General features: G+C 36.5%; 2 protein-coding genes across 4 annotated transcripts in view; one reads left to right on the top strand and one right to left on the bottom strand.

The window, feature by feature from the left end:
- On the top strand, positions 1–3,876 carry LOC127974476 (protein asteroid homolog 1-like). Its single transcript, XM_052577798.1, has 5 exons — positions 1–134; positions 449–1,808; positions 1,889–2,102; positions 2,320–2,479; positions 2,927–3,876. Exons 2-5 carry the CDS (start codon positions 504–506, stop codon positions 3,372–3,374), a joined length of 2,127 nt encoding a protein of 708 aa, XP_052433758.1. The 5' UTR covers positions 1–134; positions 449–503; the 3' UTR covers positions 3,375–3,876.
- Positions 3,877–3,922: 46 nt separating this feature from the next.
- LOC127974474 (calcium-transporting ATPase type 2C member 1) overlaps positions 3,923–19,974 on the bottom strand; it is a 43,129-nt gene continuing 27,077 nt past the window's right edge. For all 3 annotated transcript variants that reach the window (XM_052577788.1, XM_052577789.1, XM_052577790.1), the window contains exons 12-27: positions 19,778–19,902; positions 18,003–18,100; positions 16,956–17,051; positions 16,778–16,867; positions 15,861–15,965; positions 15,182–15,338; positions 10,960–11,130; positions 9,821–9,918; positions 9,491–9,541; positions 9,246–9,412; positions 9,067–9,135; positions 8,310–8,426; positions 8,041–8,188; positions 7,429–7,524; positions 6,218–6,359; positions 3,923–5,519 (exon numbers count right to left, since the gene is read on the bottom strand). In XM_052577788.1, coding sequence (XP_052433748.1) covers positions 5,398–5,519; positions 6,218–6,359; positions 7,429–7,524; positions 8,041–8,188; positions 8,310–8,426; positions 9,067–9,135; positions 9,246–9,412; positions 9,491–9,541; positions 9,821–9,918; positions 10,960–11,130; positions 15,182–15,338; positions 15,861–15,965; positions 16,778–16,867; positions 16,956–17,051; positions 18,003–18,100; positions 19,778–19,902 — 1,852 coding nt within the window. In that variant the 3' untranslated portion in view covers positions 3,923–5,397. The remainder of the gene's footprint in view (positions 5,520–6,217; positions 6,360–7,428; positions 7,525–8,040; positions 8,189–8,309; positions 8,427–9,066; positions 9,136–9,245; positions 9,413–9,490; positions 9,542–9,820; positions 9,919–10,959; positions 11,131–15,181; positions 15,339–15,860; positions 15,966–16,777; positions 16,868–16,955; positions 17,052–18,002; positions 18,101–19,777; positions 19,903–19,974) is intronic.

Here is a 19,974-nt window from a genome sequence, read left to right on the forward strand (position 1 = left end):
AAGGCCAAGGTTTCGCTTCCGTGTAAATGTCAGCCTCACACATGACAGTTAGTTTCGTTTTCCAGTATTATATTGCCAATAAAATCGACATCCTGTTTGCATACATGCAGCTCGCAGAAGCCTCACGCTCATCCGTAAGATCTTTTCAATCACTTTAATATGGTTTCTTAAGTTGCTTAAACCTATTAGGCTACTTATTTGACCACATTTGATAGCGGAGGAATTATGAATTTGTTTAAGCTGTTGTTGTTTGAATAAATTTACGTGCCTGCCAACGTGCTACCTATCATTATCGCCACAGTGTCTTTGTGACGACGTTTAAATTTTTTATATAATGCATATAATGATTTGATAACAAAATATTTTTATACATGACATAATTAACACAATAAATTGATAAATACTGACAATATCTCAATAATTAAAAGATGATTTATTATGTTTTTAGAGCAAGTATAAACCAAAATACTACTGCAAGTTAGTGACATAACAACTTTGTGAACATGGGAGTTCAAGGACTGAGGCTCTTCATTGAGAGCAGCAACAGAAATGATTTAAGAAGCTGGGCTTTTAGAGACAGTCGACTTATAATCGATGGATCTAACTTATACTACACCCTGTACTTCGACTGCAATTTGGATCAGATGCATGGAGGAGACTATGATGCCTTTGAGGAGACGGTCATACTGTTCTTTGAGAACCTCAGAGACTGTGACATTCACCCTTACGTTGTACTTGATGGAGGCGCTGACCACACTGACAAAAAATGGGACACTGTTAAGAAACGAAAACAGGAGAAAATAAATGCAGCCTTTGCCTTGTCAGCAGGGAAAAGAGCCAAGGTACTTCCTATTCTCATCCAAACTGTCTTCACCCAGCTCCTTCATAAGCTTGAGATACCGATAATTCAGTGTCTTGGAGAGGCTGATTGCGAAATCGCTGCTTTGGCGAAAAGATTTAATTGTCCAGTTTTGTCTAATGACAGTGACTTCTATTTATTCAACTTCACGGCAGGATTCCTGCCAATCACACATTTCCTTTGGAAAAATGTGGAAGTGAACAGACGCACAAACAGAAAATTCATCCAAGCCAAACACTTTACAGTGGGAAAATTCTGTGAATCCTTCAGAATGAACCCAAAGCTTCTCCCAGTCCTTGCTACCATCTTGGATAATGATTATGTGAAGCTGCACAACATCAAAAGCCTGGGTTGGGAGAAATACTCAATGCCTGAGACGGAGCACACCCAGATTCATGGTATGCTTAACTGGTTATCCCAGTTCCCAGGGCCAGATGAAGCTGTAAGTGCGTTGCTGGAACTAACAAGCAACGAAGAAAAAACCCTCATCCAAGAAGAACTTTCCCAGAGAATCAAAGAGTACAAGCTCATCTCTGGCTATCTTGCCCAGTTCTTCCAATCAAAGACGATTCCACATACAGCTTCTACAGGTCCACTGCATGTTCTGCCCGAATGGACCTTGAGCCTCCTACTTGAGGGAAAGATGAGCTCCTCCATTATCGATGCACTGGTACATCAGAGGGTTTCCGTGACAGTCCAGGTTGAAGATTTCCAACTCCCCTGTAGCAGTGAAACCTCTCGTCCCATACGCCAAGTGATTTACGGGTTACTTTTATTGGGAGAAGAAGACACTGCAGATAAACTAGAGTTAGCCATTAAACCCTTGACTGGCACAAGAAAGAATTTTGTAGAGGAGTATTGCAGACACCAGTTAAAACTAAGCAGTCAGAAAGTTGAAGCCATAAAGACCAGTGTGACGGAAGGACTTCAACTGGAAACATTATGGAAGGTAATAAAGATGTCTAAGCTCTCTTTTGAAGTGAAATGAAATTGTTTGTTTTACAGTATTTGTCATTCTAACGTTTCTAGGAACCACACAACGTGCGACTTCAGGTGCTCCTGGAAACTTTGGGTGTGTCGTCGGAGATTTTAAGAGAGATCCAACCTGATCTACAGCTGCAACTTTTCGTGACACGTTACTGGCTAGTAAACGCACAGACTCCGCCGTCTCAAGTGCATCTTTGGGGGCTGCTCTTGGGAATGGTGTTTGGCCAGTTCAGCAGTACCCCTAAAAAACAAAAAGGTATTGAAGATATGATACATCATTATCTTGTTAACAGAAGACGTTACTTGTAGCTTGCACTAAATTAATAAAACAAACTCATGCACATGCAGTGCATGCCCCCATTGTTACATAATTGTGAGCAAATGATTATATAAATGGCAAAAAATTTTACTGAAGTATGTACAGTACTGTAACAAAGTGTGAATACATGCTATTTTTTGGTCTGGGGATTTAGACATGCTGTTGAATCTTAAGAAGCTACAAACTGGTCGAAAAAGGATCTCTCTGGATCATGAAACAGCTCATCTATACAGCCAGTGGCAGTCCTGCCTGAAGTGGAGTCTCTGTCTCAATCATTTACTGTGTTGTCCCGTATCTGAACCAGAGGTTGCACGGTACAACATCCATTTATTACTCACAAACCATCTTGAAAGCTTTTACTGATTATTTGATAATAATTATCATTTTGATTTGCATTGATAACAATCGTGTTTCCTGTTTGTAACTTTCCACATGTAAATGAAAATGCTTGAAAATATAATTTATGATTCCAGTTTTAGTAAAAAAAAGAAATATATATATATATATATATATATATATATATATATATATATATATATATATATATATATATACACAACCACATTAATATTCAAATGAAAAAGACTTCACAAATAAAAGTTTTTTTTTTTTACTTTCTGTTAATCAAAGAATTGCATCAAAGAAACCATGATTGTTACCAAATTAGCATATTAGAATGATTTCTAAATTTGCTATATACAAAGTGTCCACTTGGTGTTGTTGTACATGAATACTAAATGTGTTGTTCTGATGCTGTTTAGTTTGTACCGTGGAAAACTGGTGCACCAGGTTGTCGAAGAGCTCAGGAGAGGAATCACTCTGCACTCTCTGCTGGTGAGGGGCTCAAGCACCGAGCTGCTCTTCAAACAGCTGAAGGAGGCAATTGTGAGCTTGGTGGGTAAAGACTTCATCAAGAAAATGAGAACCGGGCTCGAGCACAGAGCTGCTGGGAAAACAGAGAGAAACTACAAAGGCCAAAATCCACCTGTAGATGAACTGAACAGTTGCTTTGGACATCTGGAGTGCAAGGATATTGATGACTGTGAAGATGACGATGATATCAGTGGGAAGAGGAAGACTAAATCCAGGGATCAAAAGACTAAAAATCCTGAGGTTTCCTGCACCATCCGTACCAGACACAAAGCTAAAGAACGCAATGCTGATCATCCCTCTAAAAATCCAAGAAAAGAGGCTTTGAGTATCCCTTAAAAGACAAGAAAAAGAAACGTGTTTGAAAACGATTGCAATTATAATGGAAAGTGCTTGAAGAATTTTTTTTAAATGCATGTCAAAACACAACAAAATCATTATAAAATATTTGTGTTAAGGTGTTGGACTTTGGGAATTTGATGAATTGGACTATTCTGCAAAGTATTTTAAGTAAAATTAGATATTATTAAAAATGAAAGGTGTATTAAAGTTTAAATATTTCTCTGTTTTAAGCTTTATTATGTGTGTAAATAACAGGTTTCTATAACGCTGCATAACGTATTAATAGCTGTACCTACAATAGCCAGCATTACCCAAAAGCATACATTATACTCAAAAAAATGTACGTGTATTACATTTAAATTCTGTTTGCTGTTGTTTATTGCTTGATTTTTCATATCATCAAAGTGTTAAATGTAACAATAATGCATGAAGCTATTATAAACATTAATGCCATGAATTTCAGTGACTGAATGAAATAAAAATTTAACTTGAAAATGTATGTAGCGCATGCATCGTTAACCAGATTTATCAACATCAGAGACACATTTTTTTGGGGGGGGGATTTGTAAAAATTTTATTGTACAATTGTGTTCTGAAATGACCACAACAGATTACTGGTTTCAGCTGTGCAAACCACAATAAAATAAATACAATCTTAATAGAGAAAAAAAAAAACTTTTTACCTGTCACCCTTCATTTGAACACTTTTATACTGTTTAATATATCAGTGTATTACAATGTTTGTTTTCAAAGCAACGGCAATGCCAGAAAACAGAATGGGCAGAAAATAAATCTCACCAATTAATAAATATGGACAACGTGATCATAAAGAACCACTATCCGCAATACAAAGTACAAACATGTTTGCATTATTCGCATACTGCAAAAACTGATATATAGTGTATCATCATTAGCTGTACCTTATTAACCAGATACAATTTTGGCAGATGGGAGTAAGACAATGCCCATGAGCTGCACTGAGGTTTTTTCGGCATGGGAGGTGGCAGGACTTCATCGAACATTTCTGTACACCCAACATGAGCATTTATTTAACGGACAATCATTAAACCTTTAAAGGACTAAGCGTTCACCTAACCGAGCACCAAGCAGGTGAGAAAATAAATAACACTTTAGGAAAAGCCAAAGTAAAGGGAAAAGGCAAAAGCATCTTATTTCAGATGGCCCTAATACCAGTGTATTAACATAAGAAAATAATATAACTTTGATACTATGTAAATACAGAGGAACTGATAAGTAATTGTACAAGCCAGTTGTATTAATCATCAGTCTAATATAAGAACTTATAGTGCGTGTACCATCATAACATGGGACCCTGTAATCTCATAACGCCATCATTCTTTGTCATCTTGTATCTTCAAATAGAAAGTCATTATAAAAAGCAGATTATGAAAAAGCTTTTGCAGTGTTTTGCTATAAATCAAAATCTAAACAGTGCCTGTTTTACCGTGTTATAAAATGAATCACGCATGTCTTCATTCACACTCTGAGTGGTCCTTTCCACAAAACACCTTCCACTCGTGGTTTAATTCAAAATAAATGATTATTCAAGCATAATTTGGAATGCATTATCCACATTGTTCCACAAACCTCTAACAAGAAATGCTTTAACAAAATGAGATCTAAACGACACAAAATCCTTTTAATAATCATAATACATCCCTTAACTCATGAATTCAATACAGCCACTGTATGGACAGATACAGTATTTCATAAATAAAGTTCGCCCAGATGCTATGGGAAGCAGTACAGTCATAAAGCAGCACACCGAAAACATCTCCACGGGAAAGGGCACGTGTCAAGAGACGACATTTCATTCAAGACCAGGTCATCGATATACAGTCAGCTCCTGGTCTTGACCTTTAAAGGGTACTGTACATACAGGTTAGACCAGACTGATCACTTTGGATAGTTTTGTACGTTATGAGACCAGCCCGAGCGACATTCCAAACCGCGTGCCCCAGCCCCACCCCTCCATCTCCTGCACGGGACACAATGTGCGTCATACTTCATGGAAATCATCAGTGTCTGTCATCTTTTCTCCACCTCTGAGTCTCTCTAATTTCTTTATGACCTCTGATACCACGCACACAGAGGACGTGAGGCCCACCAGGAACAGCAGATCTGCACAGAGAGGATGATGTATAAATCAGTGAGCACATCATGTGACTTGTGAACATCGAAACACAGTAACTGATGACAGTATGTTGTCAATAAAAATCGAATTTAAATCAAGAAATTTACAATAATTTGATCTGCTCGACAAGTTAAGTGAATAAGTTGGAAGATGGACATTCATTTCAGAATTCAGATTGGATATTTAAGTTTTGCTTTAATGACAGCAGCATTAGAGAATCCAGTTAGTTTGAGCAAAGCCTGATAAATGTAAAAACTTGAAAAATGTACCTTGGCAACTAAATTAAATTAAATAAGCTGAATTGCTACAATAACTAAAACTGAATTAAAATGTAAAATATATATAAAAAAAATTACAAAAGCACATAACAGAACTTCTAAAATTAAAATTAAAATTAAAAATACAAAAGATACATAAATACGATTATAGTATTTTAATAATGCTAAAATATCACTCTATGGATGATTTGAGAATGTTCCAAAGACCAGATCTTGTGATTAAGTAGAAGATCTATACAAGGAGTTTGCATGATCTGTGTCACATATTTTCTTCCTTTTTTATTTTAAATTTAGAAATAATACAGAATATATTTCTTCTGCAGTTTACAAAACATTTTTGGGCTCTGCTGTACATAATGTGAAAAATGTTCTGTACTAATGTTTCCTCTGTTGTTCTGGTTGCATACCTAAAATGCTGAGGCTCTCAGTCTGAAAGACCTTCTGTAGCGGAGGGAAGTAGATGACCAGGAGTTGGCCCATGATGGAGCCCAGAACTGCATAGCAGAACATCCTGTTACTGAATAAGCCCATCTCATACACCATCCGTGTCTGCAAGATGACAAAAACAGTGGACCTCGGATGAATCATTAAATCCATGCTTACCATATTTTTTGGACTACAAGTTGCAGCTGAGTCTGAGTCGCATCAGTCCAAAAATACGTCATGATGAGGAAAAAAACATATACAAGTAGCACTGGACTATAAGTCGCATTTATTTAGAACCAAGAACCAAGAGAAGACCACGAGAAATGTCCTCTCACGGCTGTAGACGGTAATGGTTTTCTCGTGATTAATTTCTCTTGGTCCATGTCAAATAAATTTTGATAAATAAGTCACACCTGACTATAAGTCGCAGGACCAGCCAAACTATGAAAAAAAGTGTGACTTATAGTCCAGAAAATACGATAAACACTAATCAAAGACAGCATAACTTTTTAAACAACACAACTCATAAGTGCCCCATTATGGGTTATGGAAAGGTACATTTTTGGGTTTTGGGAGCCCCCAACAAGTTGACATGCATGCAAGGTCAAAAACACACTTTCATTGTCTTATATTATGCATTTAATTTTACCTTACTTAACGAGTCCTAAACGATTAATTTTTCCAAACCCCTCCTTTGTGTGACATTAATCTGCAGTGATTGGTCTCATTTTTATTTCATCATGCCTATAATTTCTGACAAAGCATCTATTGTGAGGACAAAACTGCATTGTGTACTGCATTACCTGGGAAACTGATATTTTAACCGCTCCAAAAGCGGCCCATAGTGGAAAAGAATGAATCTGCATTTTCATTCAGACCAATACGTAAAGACTAACAAAGTGGGTGGGCAATGTGCTAACATTTTATGTTGACTTCAATGTCAATGATTCAGAGTCAACTCTTTCTTTTAAAAGACAGTTACTTTATACATGGTGCACCTTCAGATTTAAAACTTTATGGGATGTTTTAAATTACTTAGAGCTGTGTTACAAACTGTATAAAAGGTCAATTAAAAAAATCCATAAAAGGGGCACTTTAAGATCCTGCTCTACCCATGGTCTTAATATGTCCCTTGACAATATAAACATGAAACGCATTTATGCATTTTGTTCATTTTTGGTGTTGCTTATACCTGTGATCGGGAACTGAGAGCATTGAACATATCGAAGAACACAAAACAGGTAAACGTCATGGTAGTGTCCCGTGGGGTGATCTCATTGTCCCGCAGCTAAAGAAAAAAAAGAAGATGATTTATTAGACAAAGAAAGTGGTGGGGGGAAGAAAAACTAGGACATGCTTTTACGGTTCCTTGCAAAGTGTTTGGCATTGTTTCTGCAGCTTTCAGGAAGCAATTATTTCATCAAATTTAATGTACTTCATTAACTACTTCATTTTCCAAATTGGTATCGCTGCTACTTTACCCAGAAAAAAAACATCACTTATTAATTTTACAGCTCTCGTTTTAAGTGTTTCTAACCAATTAGAGGCTACGCAAGGTAATGGCACTTGTGTACCAAGGCTCCATGAAAAATTCATTCTCAAGCAGACAAAAAATAAAAAAACACCACATATTTAATATACACACAGAATTGTATGATGCCTCTAAAACAAAAACAAGGCACAGTGCAAACAAATGGTTTAGTCATTTACCTAATAGCCTGTTTTGAATATATATGGAACACAAACAAAAAACAAAGCAGAACACAAATGTTCAAGAAGGCCTCGTCGGATGTACATTGCCTACCTCTCTCCAGAACACAAACAATGTGCCACAAACAATGATGAAGGACGACACCAGGATTTTCACTATCAGACTGCGCGTGATGATGCTGTCTCGAACATTCCGTGGAGGTTTCCTGATCACGTCTGGGTCCACAGGCTCCACTCCCAAACTAAGGGAAAACATTGAAGTTAATTCTTATTCTGAAATAAACAACGTTCAATGTTCCTATGCTAAGAATTACAGTCCTGATTCAACTGCGGTGATAAATCAGCTGGTAATCAGTTTATTACCTCTGGGCTGGAGGCCCATCCATAATGATGTTGATCCAAAGGATTTGCATGGCATTCAAAGGGTTGGGGAAGTTCATGAGTGTTGCCAGGGAGATGAGGGTGAGGGCGGCAATACTCCTGAAGGAAGAGATCATTTTAACAGTACTTATAGCCTGGATGAGTATCTTATTAAACATATATACATATTTATATTTATATATGAAGTAGAAATTATATAAAATGTATAAATTTGATCTTTTTATTAATCAAAAATCCACACAAAAAAATGGCAACATAACTGTTTTCTACATGAATCATAAGTAATTATTCTTGAGCTACAAATCAGCATATTAAAATGATTTCTGAGGGACCACATGGCACGACTAGAAAGACTTTGGCGTATTGGCTGATGTAATTCAACCTTTTCATCATCACAGGAATAAATTACATTTTAAAATATATTAAAATAAAATTAATATTTGTAATAATGTTTCACAATATTACCATTTTCACTGAATATTTAATCAAATCCCTGATGATCATGAGACTGAAAGATCTTACCAACCCCAAACGTTGAACAGTAGTGTATTCATAGAAATCAAACTAAAGCTATAAAAACTAAAGAAAACCATGGAGCACCACTGCCTCTGTCTGTGAGTCTCCACCAGAAAAATGTCAGAACAATAAAACAGCACAACCCATCTGGTTTCACAGACACCACGTATTAACGTAAAAAGAAAATGTTTTCATTTCTGATAATGGGAGCATGCCAACTCACGTGCTCAGCTGAAAGCGCACAAAGTTCTTAATGTTGTTGTAAATCCCCTTTCCTTCTTCAATAGCAGACCTAGATTGAGAAACAAAGGCTTGAGGAGATGTGTAAACTCGTCAGACGGCACATCAATAGTCCTCAAGAGTCTGATAAAGCCAAAAAAGCCTGGGAAAGCATATGCTTACATGATAGTTTGAAAGTCATCGTCTACCAGGATCATGTCTGCTGCCTCTTTGCAGACATCAGTGCCAGTCTGACCCATTGCCACACCGATGTCTGCTGCCTTCAGAGCCACCGCATCATTGACACCGTCTCCCGTCATTGCAACAACAGCACCGATGTTCTGTAAGGACTGAAACCAGAAAGAGCACTCTAAGAAACATGGTTATATGTGGAGTATGATCACAAACAATCAGTTTGCTGCACTCACCTTAACTATCTTTAACTTGTGTCTAGGGCTGGCTCTGTAGAATACCGCTATCTGTGGAGACAAGTTAAAAATGAATTTCATGGCACCCACTCCTCATACCAGCTCTACACATTGACAAATACAAATGAGAAAAAGTCTTGTGTTCACGATTCAATTACTGCATGAATCTATCTGAAACTTTGTTTACTATCACTCAAAAATTACAAGGTAGTACAAACCTCTTACATGCCACAGACTGCCTACTAAAGATTTGTGGACTTGAAAACTGTCCAAACCTCTACTGTGAGTCTGTTGGATAGTAGTTTAGAGTGTATGGAAGCGGGTTCATACCTTGGGCACTATCTGAGAGAGTTGCTGGATGTCCATCTCGTCGACTTCTTGTCCAGACAGAGATTGAGAACCTTTGGTATAGAGGCCTAGTCGACTTGCTGTGGTCAAGAGAGGCAACAGAATAAATATATGTTAGAAATTTAATAATTTATTTAAAAAATAAGTAGATTCAGATTCTTTTTATATATTTATACGATTCAAACCAGTGTTATTTTAGTATCACTGAAATACTATTATAGTATGCACTAATATTTTAAAATAGTTTAAATTTCCCATTTTATTTTTAAAGTTTGTTATTTTTTATGTGTTTAAGGTTTTTTAAATGTCTACATTATATAGTTTTAAATTTGTATTTCAGTTTTTGTTTTTAGATACCGGTAATCAAAAAATATAGATTCTGATAACTAGTTGAAATTAAATATTTTTGTTTTGTTTCAGTAAATTACGCTAACCCTTATTCAAACTAAGTAGAACGAATATGTATTAAATAACATTATATTATTAGTATGATTCATTTTCAAAGATCATTTGTTCCATTTATTGATTCAAGACAACATGTTTGGATTATTACTCACAAAAGCCATTTGTAATGTATTAAAATGCTTTAGTAAAAATATAGGCGAGCAAATATTATTTATACTAGTAATATATTTAAGTAATTTTTTATTACGTGTCACTTCATTGCTGTATCTAAAAAATTACATGTATTTCTTCTTTGTGTTAATTTACAGGAAAACCGTTTAAAATAGATTTTCAATTTTTTGATTTGACATTTTTCATAAATGTATAGCAGGGATCCTTAGATCTGGCCCACGAGACCCACTTTCCTGCAGAGTTTAGCTCTAACCCTAATCAAACACACCTGAGAATGTTAATCAGTGTCTTCAGGATCATTAGAAAATCACAGTTAGGTGAGTTTGATCAGGGTTGCAGCTAAACTCTGCAGCGCAATGGCCCTCCAGGACAAGATTTGAATAACCCTGATGTATATTTTACATGTAAAAAGAAATAGCAACTATTATCCAAGCCTAAAATGTGAGTTGTTTAAGAGTTGAAAATGTCTGTAAATGATATAAATTGTTGAAGATGGAGAGACGCGCACTGTGCCAGAAAAGGGATAACAAGCTAGAAAGTCATACCTATTGACACTGCAGTCTCTTGTGAATCCCCTGTGATCATCTTCACTGACACTCCAGAGCTGATCAGCATCGCCACTGCCTCTTTAACTCCCGCTCTGGGAGGGTCGATGATGCCCACCAGCCCCAGGAAGGTAAGAGCACCCATCTCAGATCCAGAAGCAAACGCCAGCACTGCCAGAGGACAGGACAACATCATCAGCTGCTGCCAAAAGCTGCTTGATCTCAATATTATTACTGTGTCCTCTGTGAAATGCCTTTAATTAAAGGAAACTAACAGAGAGGAATGTCAACATGTGAAAGCACTTTTTCTGCATCCTCAGAGACAACTTAATCTTATCAAAACAAGCCAAATGACATGTAGACAGCTGTAAACTGGGAAAGACAGGCACCATTAGAGCTGACGGAAAAACATTTGGGTGTCAATTCAAAGTAATGTGTGATTTGATGATAGCAGAAAATTCCATAATTCCATTTTACATAAAGAAGCTAGGAGTAACTTTCAACAAAGTATAAACTACATTATTAAAGTGGTAACACAACACTTAAAGGGGGGTTCAGAGTTGTTCACAGTGTTAAAGAGATGGATTCTCATGCTAAACATGGCCAAAGTTTTAAAAAATAATTTAGAAGAATGACTGAGAATTTCTGTGCCGAAAATCTTACTTCCAGGTTGGTACAAGTTTCGGCTGTTTTTTTTTCGATCGTGGATCTAATGACATAGACGAGAACGGAAGTCCTCATATGAGCATTTCTCCCAGAAAAGCATGTCCGCGCACACACATTGACCAGAAGAGAGCGAGACTACGCACATTAAAGCTCTTCAAAATTGTCGGAAGCGATGCATAGGATTTGTTCGAGAATGCATCCAAATAAGTGAATTTTTTGATGTGAGGGAAAGTACCGTGTTCAGCTTCCCCAAGAACCCAGCGTTACATAAACAGTAGATGCAGTTTGTTTTTCCGTGGCAGCAACGGAGTGCATCAAGTGTGTTTGTGTGTTCTGGTCATTTGAGTGACGAATGTTTTATAAACAAGGCCCAAGTCGACGCTGGATTTGCACATCGTTTGCTATTAAAACATGGAGCGGTCCCTGTGATAAAAGACCCCATTCATGTAAGTACAATTGCATCAGATTTCTGCCTTTTGTTGGAAATCAGCACATAAGTGAATATATGTTAATGGAAACGACCAGTGGTGGAATGTAACGAAGTATTTGTACTTCGTTACTGTACTTAAGTAAATTTTTACGTATCTATACTTTACTTAAGTAAAAAAAATAATGCATACTTATACTTTTACTCAAGTAGATTTTTCAGCAATTATCTGTACTTTCTACTCCACTACATTATTAAAATGCGTGTCGTTACATCCTTCCGAATCTTGCATAAAAAATTTTTTGGTCGACTGACGTTTTGGCGTTGCTGGCCAATGCACGTTGAAACAGATCGGAGATCTGATTGGCCAAAGAACTCACGCGCTCAGCGCGTGTTTTGAAACAACACAAGCGGAACTGATGTAAATCGAAGATATTATAATATTTGTTTGACGTAAGTTAGTGGTAACTGTTACCCTAACAGGGCAACTTCTTTAGCTGGTTATTAGCACAGCAGGGACGATAGCTTGCTAGTACGTTACATTTTTGGAGATGAGCAAACTACTGCTATATCTGTACATTCGTAGTTGGCTAAAATAGCTGTTTGTTTTGACTCGATGAAAAAATGTTCAAACTATTTATACGTCGTCGGCTCCTAGCTTCTTTACCATACAACATTGGGTATTTATTTGACATTCACAAGTAAGCATGCAGGCAAAACTATATCTTGGTTTGATTCGATTGTGAACAATTTTGAACTATGACAGTGGTTTTTCGTCAATATCATGATATATATATATATATATATATATATATATATATATATATATATATATATATATATACATACATACAGTACAGGCCAAAAGTTTGGAAACATTACTATTTTTAATGTTTTTGACACAAGTTTCTTCTTCTTATCAAGCCTGCATTTATTTGATCAAAAATACAGAAATAAATGTAATATTGAGCAGAATAATATTGTGCAGAATAAACTGGTCATACAAATTTGATTAAAGTGTTCAGAATAACACTCACCTGTGTACTTTTGAGTTTTTTTTACTGCTCTTAATAGTATAGTAAAAATAAAATAAATTGTATGCCATAATAAAATAAATTGTACGTCATAATTGGCTTAGCCTAATTATTATTTAATGAGTAATTAGTAAATAACCAGATTTTTACAGTGTCAGTATTGCACAACAACTCTTTCCAGTACACAATAGATATTGTTTGTGATTGTTACAATTGAACAGCCCAGACATTGAGACAACTGATTGTACTTTTACTTAAAAAAATACTTTAAAGTAAATTTAAAAGTATGTACTTATGACTTTTACTTAAGTAAGATGTAGATGTAGTAATTATACTTTTACTTAAGTATATATTTTGCAGGGTAGTTGTACTTTTACTTAAGTACTAAACTTAAGTACTTCCTCCACCACTGGAAACGACACGAAACATCAGTATTATAACTCCGCTCACGGCACGCCTCCAGGAGCTCGGCTTTTTCCGGAAAGAATCGGAAAGCTGTATTTTTCTTTTATAAATATGATAAAACTTAAGACTTTTTGGATATATGAAGGATGCAGTACTACTCTATAGGTACTCAAGATTAACATGAGATTAGGTGAAACTGTGTATGTTATGTTCCCCTTTAAGTTTCATCAAAGATCAGCAATGTCTACCCATAATGCCACCCACAACCGCTGAATCAGCTAATTGTGCATCTGTAAGGGTAATACAGCAAGCCATATATTTGTTATTTAATACAAGAGTACTTGCTATAACAAACCCTTAGAAGGAAAGACATCGAAACATGTCCTACATCATGTCCTACATCACACTGGCCCAAATTCTACTTACAGCTATATACAGTTGTGGCCATAGACTTTACATAGACTTTGCAGTATCTGCAAAATGTTAATTATTTTACCAAAATAAGAGGGAACATTAAGAGGGTTCATTAACAAAATGCATGTTACTTTTTAGTTTAGTGAATGTTTCACATAAAAGATGTTTATATATAGCTCACAAGAGAAAACAAGTTGAATTTATAAAAGTGACCTTTTTCAAAAGTTTTCATACGCTTGATTCTTAATACTGTGTTGTTATTGGATGACCCACAGCTGTTTTTTTTTTTTTTTGTGATGGTTGTTAATGGATCCCTTGTTTATTCTGAACAGTTAAACTGCTGTTTTTCAGAAAAATCCTTCAGGTCCTAGAAAGTCTTTGGTTTCCCAGCATCTTGTGTGTATCTGAACCCTTTCCAACAATAACTATGATTTTGAAAACCATCTTTCACACTGAGGGACTCATACGCAATTATTACAAAAGGTTCCAACGGTCAAAAGAGGTGTTAAGAGCTAGGGTTTCAAACGGAACAGAATGAAGATGTCTATTTTTTATTTTGCCTAAATATCATTTTTTCCCCTCCATTTAGTAATGTCCTTCAGAAGCTACAGAAATATATTAACATGTTTCCCAGAAGACAAATTAAGTTCAGTTTACCCTGTTCTTCAAAATCCAAAGTTTTCACCCTAAATGCCCTGTTTCCTTCTGGAGCATCAGTGAGTATTTATTTATTTATTTTTTACTTTTTGTAATAGTTGCATGTAAGTCCCTCAGTTGTCCCCGGTGTGAAATATGGATCGTAAAATAATTTAGTCACTGTTAAAAAGGGTTCAAATAATACTGGACGGATATACTGTATGCTGGAAAACCAAAGAATTTGTGGGCAAACTTTTGAATGGGGTCCTTTTTATAAACTCAACCAGTATTTTCTCTTTTAAACAATTTAAATGTCTTATGTGAAATACCTCATTCAGCTCAGTTCAAAAAAAGAAAAAGAAAAAAAAACATTTTGATACTGCAAAGTGTATGCAAAAATTTGATCACACCTGCATATAAAGAACAGGGCAATCTCACAGCAGAAATCTGGTTTTTCTTGTCATCATATCACTCATCAACACATTTTCACTGGAAATGGGGGTGATTTTCACCTCTTTCAATGTAATGCAGCCTTCCTGCAACTCCTAGCTTTTAGGAAATATAAAAGCTGAGACAATGTTTCAAGACTTTTGTTTCAACATCATGTATGACATTTATTAGAGAAATGAAAGTGCTGTACCTCTGAGACCCGCAGTGCCCATGTAGCTCTTCTGCTGCTGGAAGAGTTCTCTCTGCTGATTGGTCAAAGGCAGAGTGACCCCTTGACTGTTGTAGGAAGTACAGAAGCGGATGATCTGCTCATAGGCACCCTTCACAAAGAATGTGGCAGGTTTGTCCTGTCATTTAAATCAGAAGTAAGGAATGATAATTAGTTAGTCTTTTTAAATCGCGGCAAATCTTCACAGCTAATTCTGACCAAGTACTGCCGAAATTACTAAACAAAAGGGCTATATTATTGATAAATAAAGTGACCTGTTTTTTCAGACAACATTTAAGGAGTTTTGTTTTCCAGTGGACTGAAAAGCACTTGTGCACCCTGACACCCATAAACTGAAAGAAGCTAGACACTCAGACTGGATTTTAAGATTTCAATAGAGCTCAGTGTGAGCCTGAGAGTAGTGATAAATAGCAAGCCAAGAGAGAAAGCATTTGGGTGCTTTCTATCCATTTTAAGACGAGAAATAGTTTGAGGGGAGTTGATTTGGTGCATGCGAATCAGTAGGATCAGCGATGTGAATGCGAATTTCAACGTGCGCTATTATAATGCTGTGAAGTAATTTTCAGCTCCAATTACAGTACCTTAGAGCATCTATTTCTTCACATTTACGAAGAGTTGTCTACTATGTGGTCCAGCTTACCTGCTGGGTGCGATGGACGACACGGACAGCCATCCACTTCTGCTCTGAGGAGAAGGGAATTTCTTCCAGACGCACAAACTCCTGCTGCAGCCCCTCCAAACCCATCTACAAAGAACAGAAAACATGTGGTCACATACTCGGCTGACTTGAATCCTTCAAAGAAAATACAAACAGTCCGATCTAATCTCGAAGAGACCTATCAGTTCTGGCTCAATTAAATAACTCCAAAACTGTACGGTTTACCATCATTCTTAAAAATATTTTTTTTTGTGTTTCACAGAAGAAAAAAGTAATGACAGGTGAGGTGAGTAAATGATGACAGTGTTTTCATTTTTGGGTGAACTATCCCTTTAAGCAGTGCCTGCAGCATGTGACTGTTCTGAAATGCTTTTGGTTTGGGCCCTGTGCAATTCTGTGTAAAACACAGCAGTATTGTGGCAGTGAGTTTTGAGCAGACAAGAACCACCCACATTTTCTTTAGAAAACATAAAAATCCAGTTCTTTTTATCCTTGGATTTGCATGATATTTCTCTCAGTTTAATCCCCATGTAAACGTCCCTGTGGAGAAAACAATGTTATTAGAGTACCAGACGTTAACACAACCGGGACCCTCAGGGGAGATGCTGTTGCCACAGTAACCTGCTCTATGGGGTGTGAAAGCGTGTCTGCTCATCTTAATTAGCATGAGCAAGCAGAACCGATTCAAACACTCTCTGTTTGCCAAAACAGTATCATGCAGACAGTACCATGCAGTCATCCTTCCCACAGGCTGCTGCCTCTTGTTTGCACAAGTGGACAGAGCCACCAGGCACGTCCAACCACATTGCTTGGGTTTAGTTATGATACAATATTTGCATGTAGTATCACAAAAGATCAACAATTAGCAGCATATCATGCAGAACAGCAACATACTGTACCTTCATAGCCAGGGCGATGAGGGCACCTTCGGTGGGACGGCCCATCAAGGTGTTGCTCCTGATTACAGCATCATTGCACACACAGCCAGCCTACAGGGTTTCAGACGGCAAAAGAAACGTGTCACACAATGACACCCGAACAGCTCTCCATTTCATAATATTTTCTGCTCAACCTCACCTCCACAATCTTGCTGATGGAGGAGTTGGAAAAGCCATGTACCACCTCTCCATCCATCAAAACCTCCCCAGAATTGTTGTACCCGACGCCAGTGACCTGTAAAAGAAGCCAAATCAGGTCAAGGAGACCTTAACACCTTAAATTTAACATGAAATGGCATTTAACTTAAATAGTGTGATGTATAGGAGTGAAATAGGATATAAATATAAGATGGGACTTTACAGGTATTTGGAGGTAAGGGGTGGAAAAATAAGATGTCTTGGTGATGTCAGCCAAAGGGGAAGTTCTTTCCATGGATGTTATTACATTTTGAGCAAAGATTACAAACCTTAAACACACAAGGCTTAAACACTGACGCTAGATGACTAGCAGTTTTTTGAAAGAGCTCAGTTTGCAGCCCACAGGGATGTGAAATAAAAAAGCATGATGTAATAGACCTGGGAGAAGCGACCTAGTAAGTTTAAAAAAAAAAAGAGAGACTCAATCTACTCCTCAGCTGACTGCTTTGAAGATTTATTAGAGCAGGCGATGGCACAGCAATGAATTCAGGACTTCATCAGGCTCCTGAGACAGTCCTCCTGTTCCTCAGAGAGAAACTCAGTGGCTTCTCTTCAAATGTATAGGGCTCATGAAACATCGCAGCTATTAACACTTAAGAAGACGTATTTCTGATGTGGTGCTGGTTTCAGGACAAATTACACCTGACAGAGCAGATTCAACGTTTCTTTATGATTTTGAAAGAAGTCACCAAGGCTGCAGTAAAATACGTAGTATTACAAAATATTATCACAAAATTAAAAAAGTTGTTTTTATTTTTTGTATTTTTAAATTTAATTAATTCCTGTGATGGTAAAGCTAAATGTTCAGCATTAGTACTCCAGTCTTAAGCGTCACATGATCCTTCTGATATCATTCTAATACACTGATTTGCTGCTGGAGAAACATTACTTATTATTTCTTCTTGTTATAATATTATCTTATTTTTATTAATAGCAGATAATAATAGCAATAATATAACAGAGCACAAATTCCAAGCTGGGCCCGTACCTCAGCGTGCTGTCCGTCAGAGGTAAACAGGTGAGTGGCTGTCATCTCATTTTTAGTGAGAGTGCCTGTCTTATCGGAGCAGATCACATTACAGCAGCCTAGAGAGAGGGAGGTTAATAAACAACCAAGAGATTCTGATTACCATTACATCATTCATATTTGTCAAGAGAAAATGGAAATGAGTCCCAGTATTAGAAGACTGAAACAAAACACCTACATAATGATATTTACCCATATGAACACAAACAACATTTTTGTGGAGTTAGAATACACCCTTACACCCATAAAATGTAAATGTATAGACTTAAATGGTAACAGCTTTACATGTGGCTCACATATTAAGATTTTGGAGTTGAAACTACTGATTTCATAACATTTAGTTAAATAAAATACAATTAAATAGATTTCATAAAACAGTTTCAGTCCTGGATGGTGATTGATTGTCCTAGACACATTCTTGTTTTACCATCTGCAATTAGTCAAACAAGAATCTACATTCAAATATTGTTTCGTAGATAAAACTCCTCTGCAGTTTTTGCTGATTTTTGCCTCGTCGTGACCACGTTAACAATATACTGTATCCACAAAGGATCCTCTGCTTGGCGTAAATGTGTTTCATAATTAGTAAAGAGCCAATAAATCAATCACATTTGAAAATTATTCTAACCATAGCAATAAACATTTCTTAAAAATGTAAAAATGTTACTGCCACCCACAAGAACATTTGGATCTGATTTAATGCGTCTACTCTGCATTAAATTAGTGCATGTTCAGTGCGACTGTGGCTGGTCATTTGACTCTGTGGGCTGACTGATTCTCATATGACTCATTATGTAATGCCACTGAGGGGAAAAAGTTCCAAAGTGATTTTTTTGTTCTCCTGTGAGCTGTCCAACAGGTAGAAACTACACAAGAATAGATAGATTAAAAGATTTAATAAATAGATTAAAAATCATTTACAGCATTCCCTACATTCAGTTGATCAGTGTTTTGTAAACATTCATTCTTTCTGATGGGGTAATAGATAGCATGAAAACGTTACATTTTATGAATGTAAATTTAGGACTATATAAGACCTTCTTAAGAACAAGTAAAAAATGTATAAGAAATTTTTTTTGACAATAAGTCAATGTGGTTTCTTCAAAGGAAAAGAAAATTCCAATACATCTCCATTGCTTGTTCATTTGACATTTCTTATTTTAAAAATACATTTAAATTAAAATAAATACATTTATGGATTTAGCAGACGCTTTTATCCAAAGTGACTTACAGTGCATTCAGGCTAACATTTTTTACCTAACGTATTCCTTGGGAATCGAACCCACAACCTTTTGCGCTGCTAATGCAATGCTCTACCACTGAGCCACAGGAGTGTGAATTTTTGTGATTAATCTTTGTCTTGTTTTCCAGCACAAATGTCTAAAGATTCTTAAATCACGATAAATTTTCTTGAGAGCAAAATCACATAAGATAAGAAGTCTTGCTGATCTGAGTTTATGATTAAAATAATAACAAATATCTGTCATTGGGTTAATAATTTTTATTAACTTTAATCAAAAGAAAAAAGTTTTTAATTTCAAACTTGGATGAATATGCATGATTTTTGGCCACTACAGTGTACTTTGAAACTATCAGAATACAAGAGACTAATGCACACCAATGCAGTACAACTTAATATAAATACATTTCAAAGTTTGACTTTTTTTTTGGTCCTAAATTGGGTCACCACATGATGTTCAGTGCATGTAAAAATGTAGCACAAATGTAGAACATACTCAACGTCTCCACTATAGGCAGTTTCTTAACGATCGCCCGTTTCTTCACCATCCTCATCACGCCCAGTGCCAAAGTCACAGTCACTACAATGGGAAGGCCTTCTGGGATAGCTGCCACAGCCAGGCTGAAGAGAAGACCAGTTATGCAAAACTTTAAAAGCCAAAACCTGCACTACGTGTCAAGTCACATGCCTCAG

The sequence above is a fragment of the Carassius gibelio genome, chromosome B16, assembly GCF_023724105.1.
Source record: "Carassius gibelio isolate Cgi1373 ecotype wild population from Czech Republic chromosome B16, carGib1.2-hapl.c, whole genome shotgun sequence".
NCBI lineage: Eukaryota > Metazoa > Chordata > Actinopteri > Cypriniformes > Cyprinidae > Carassius > Carassius gibelio.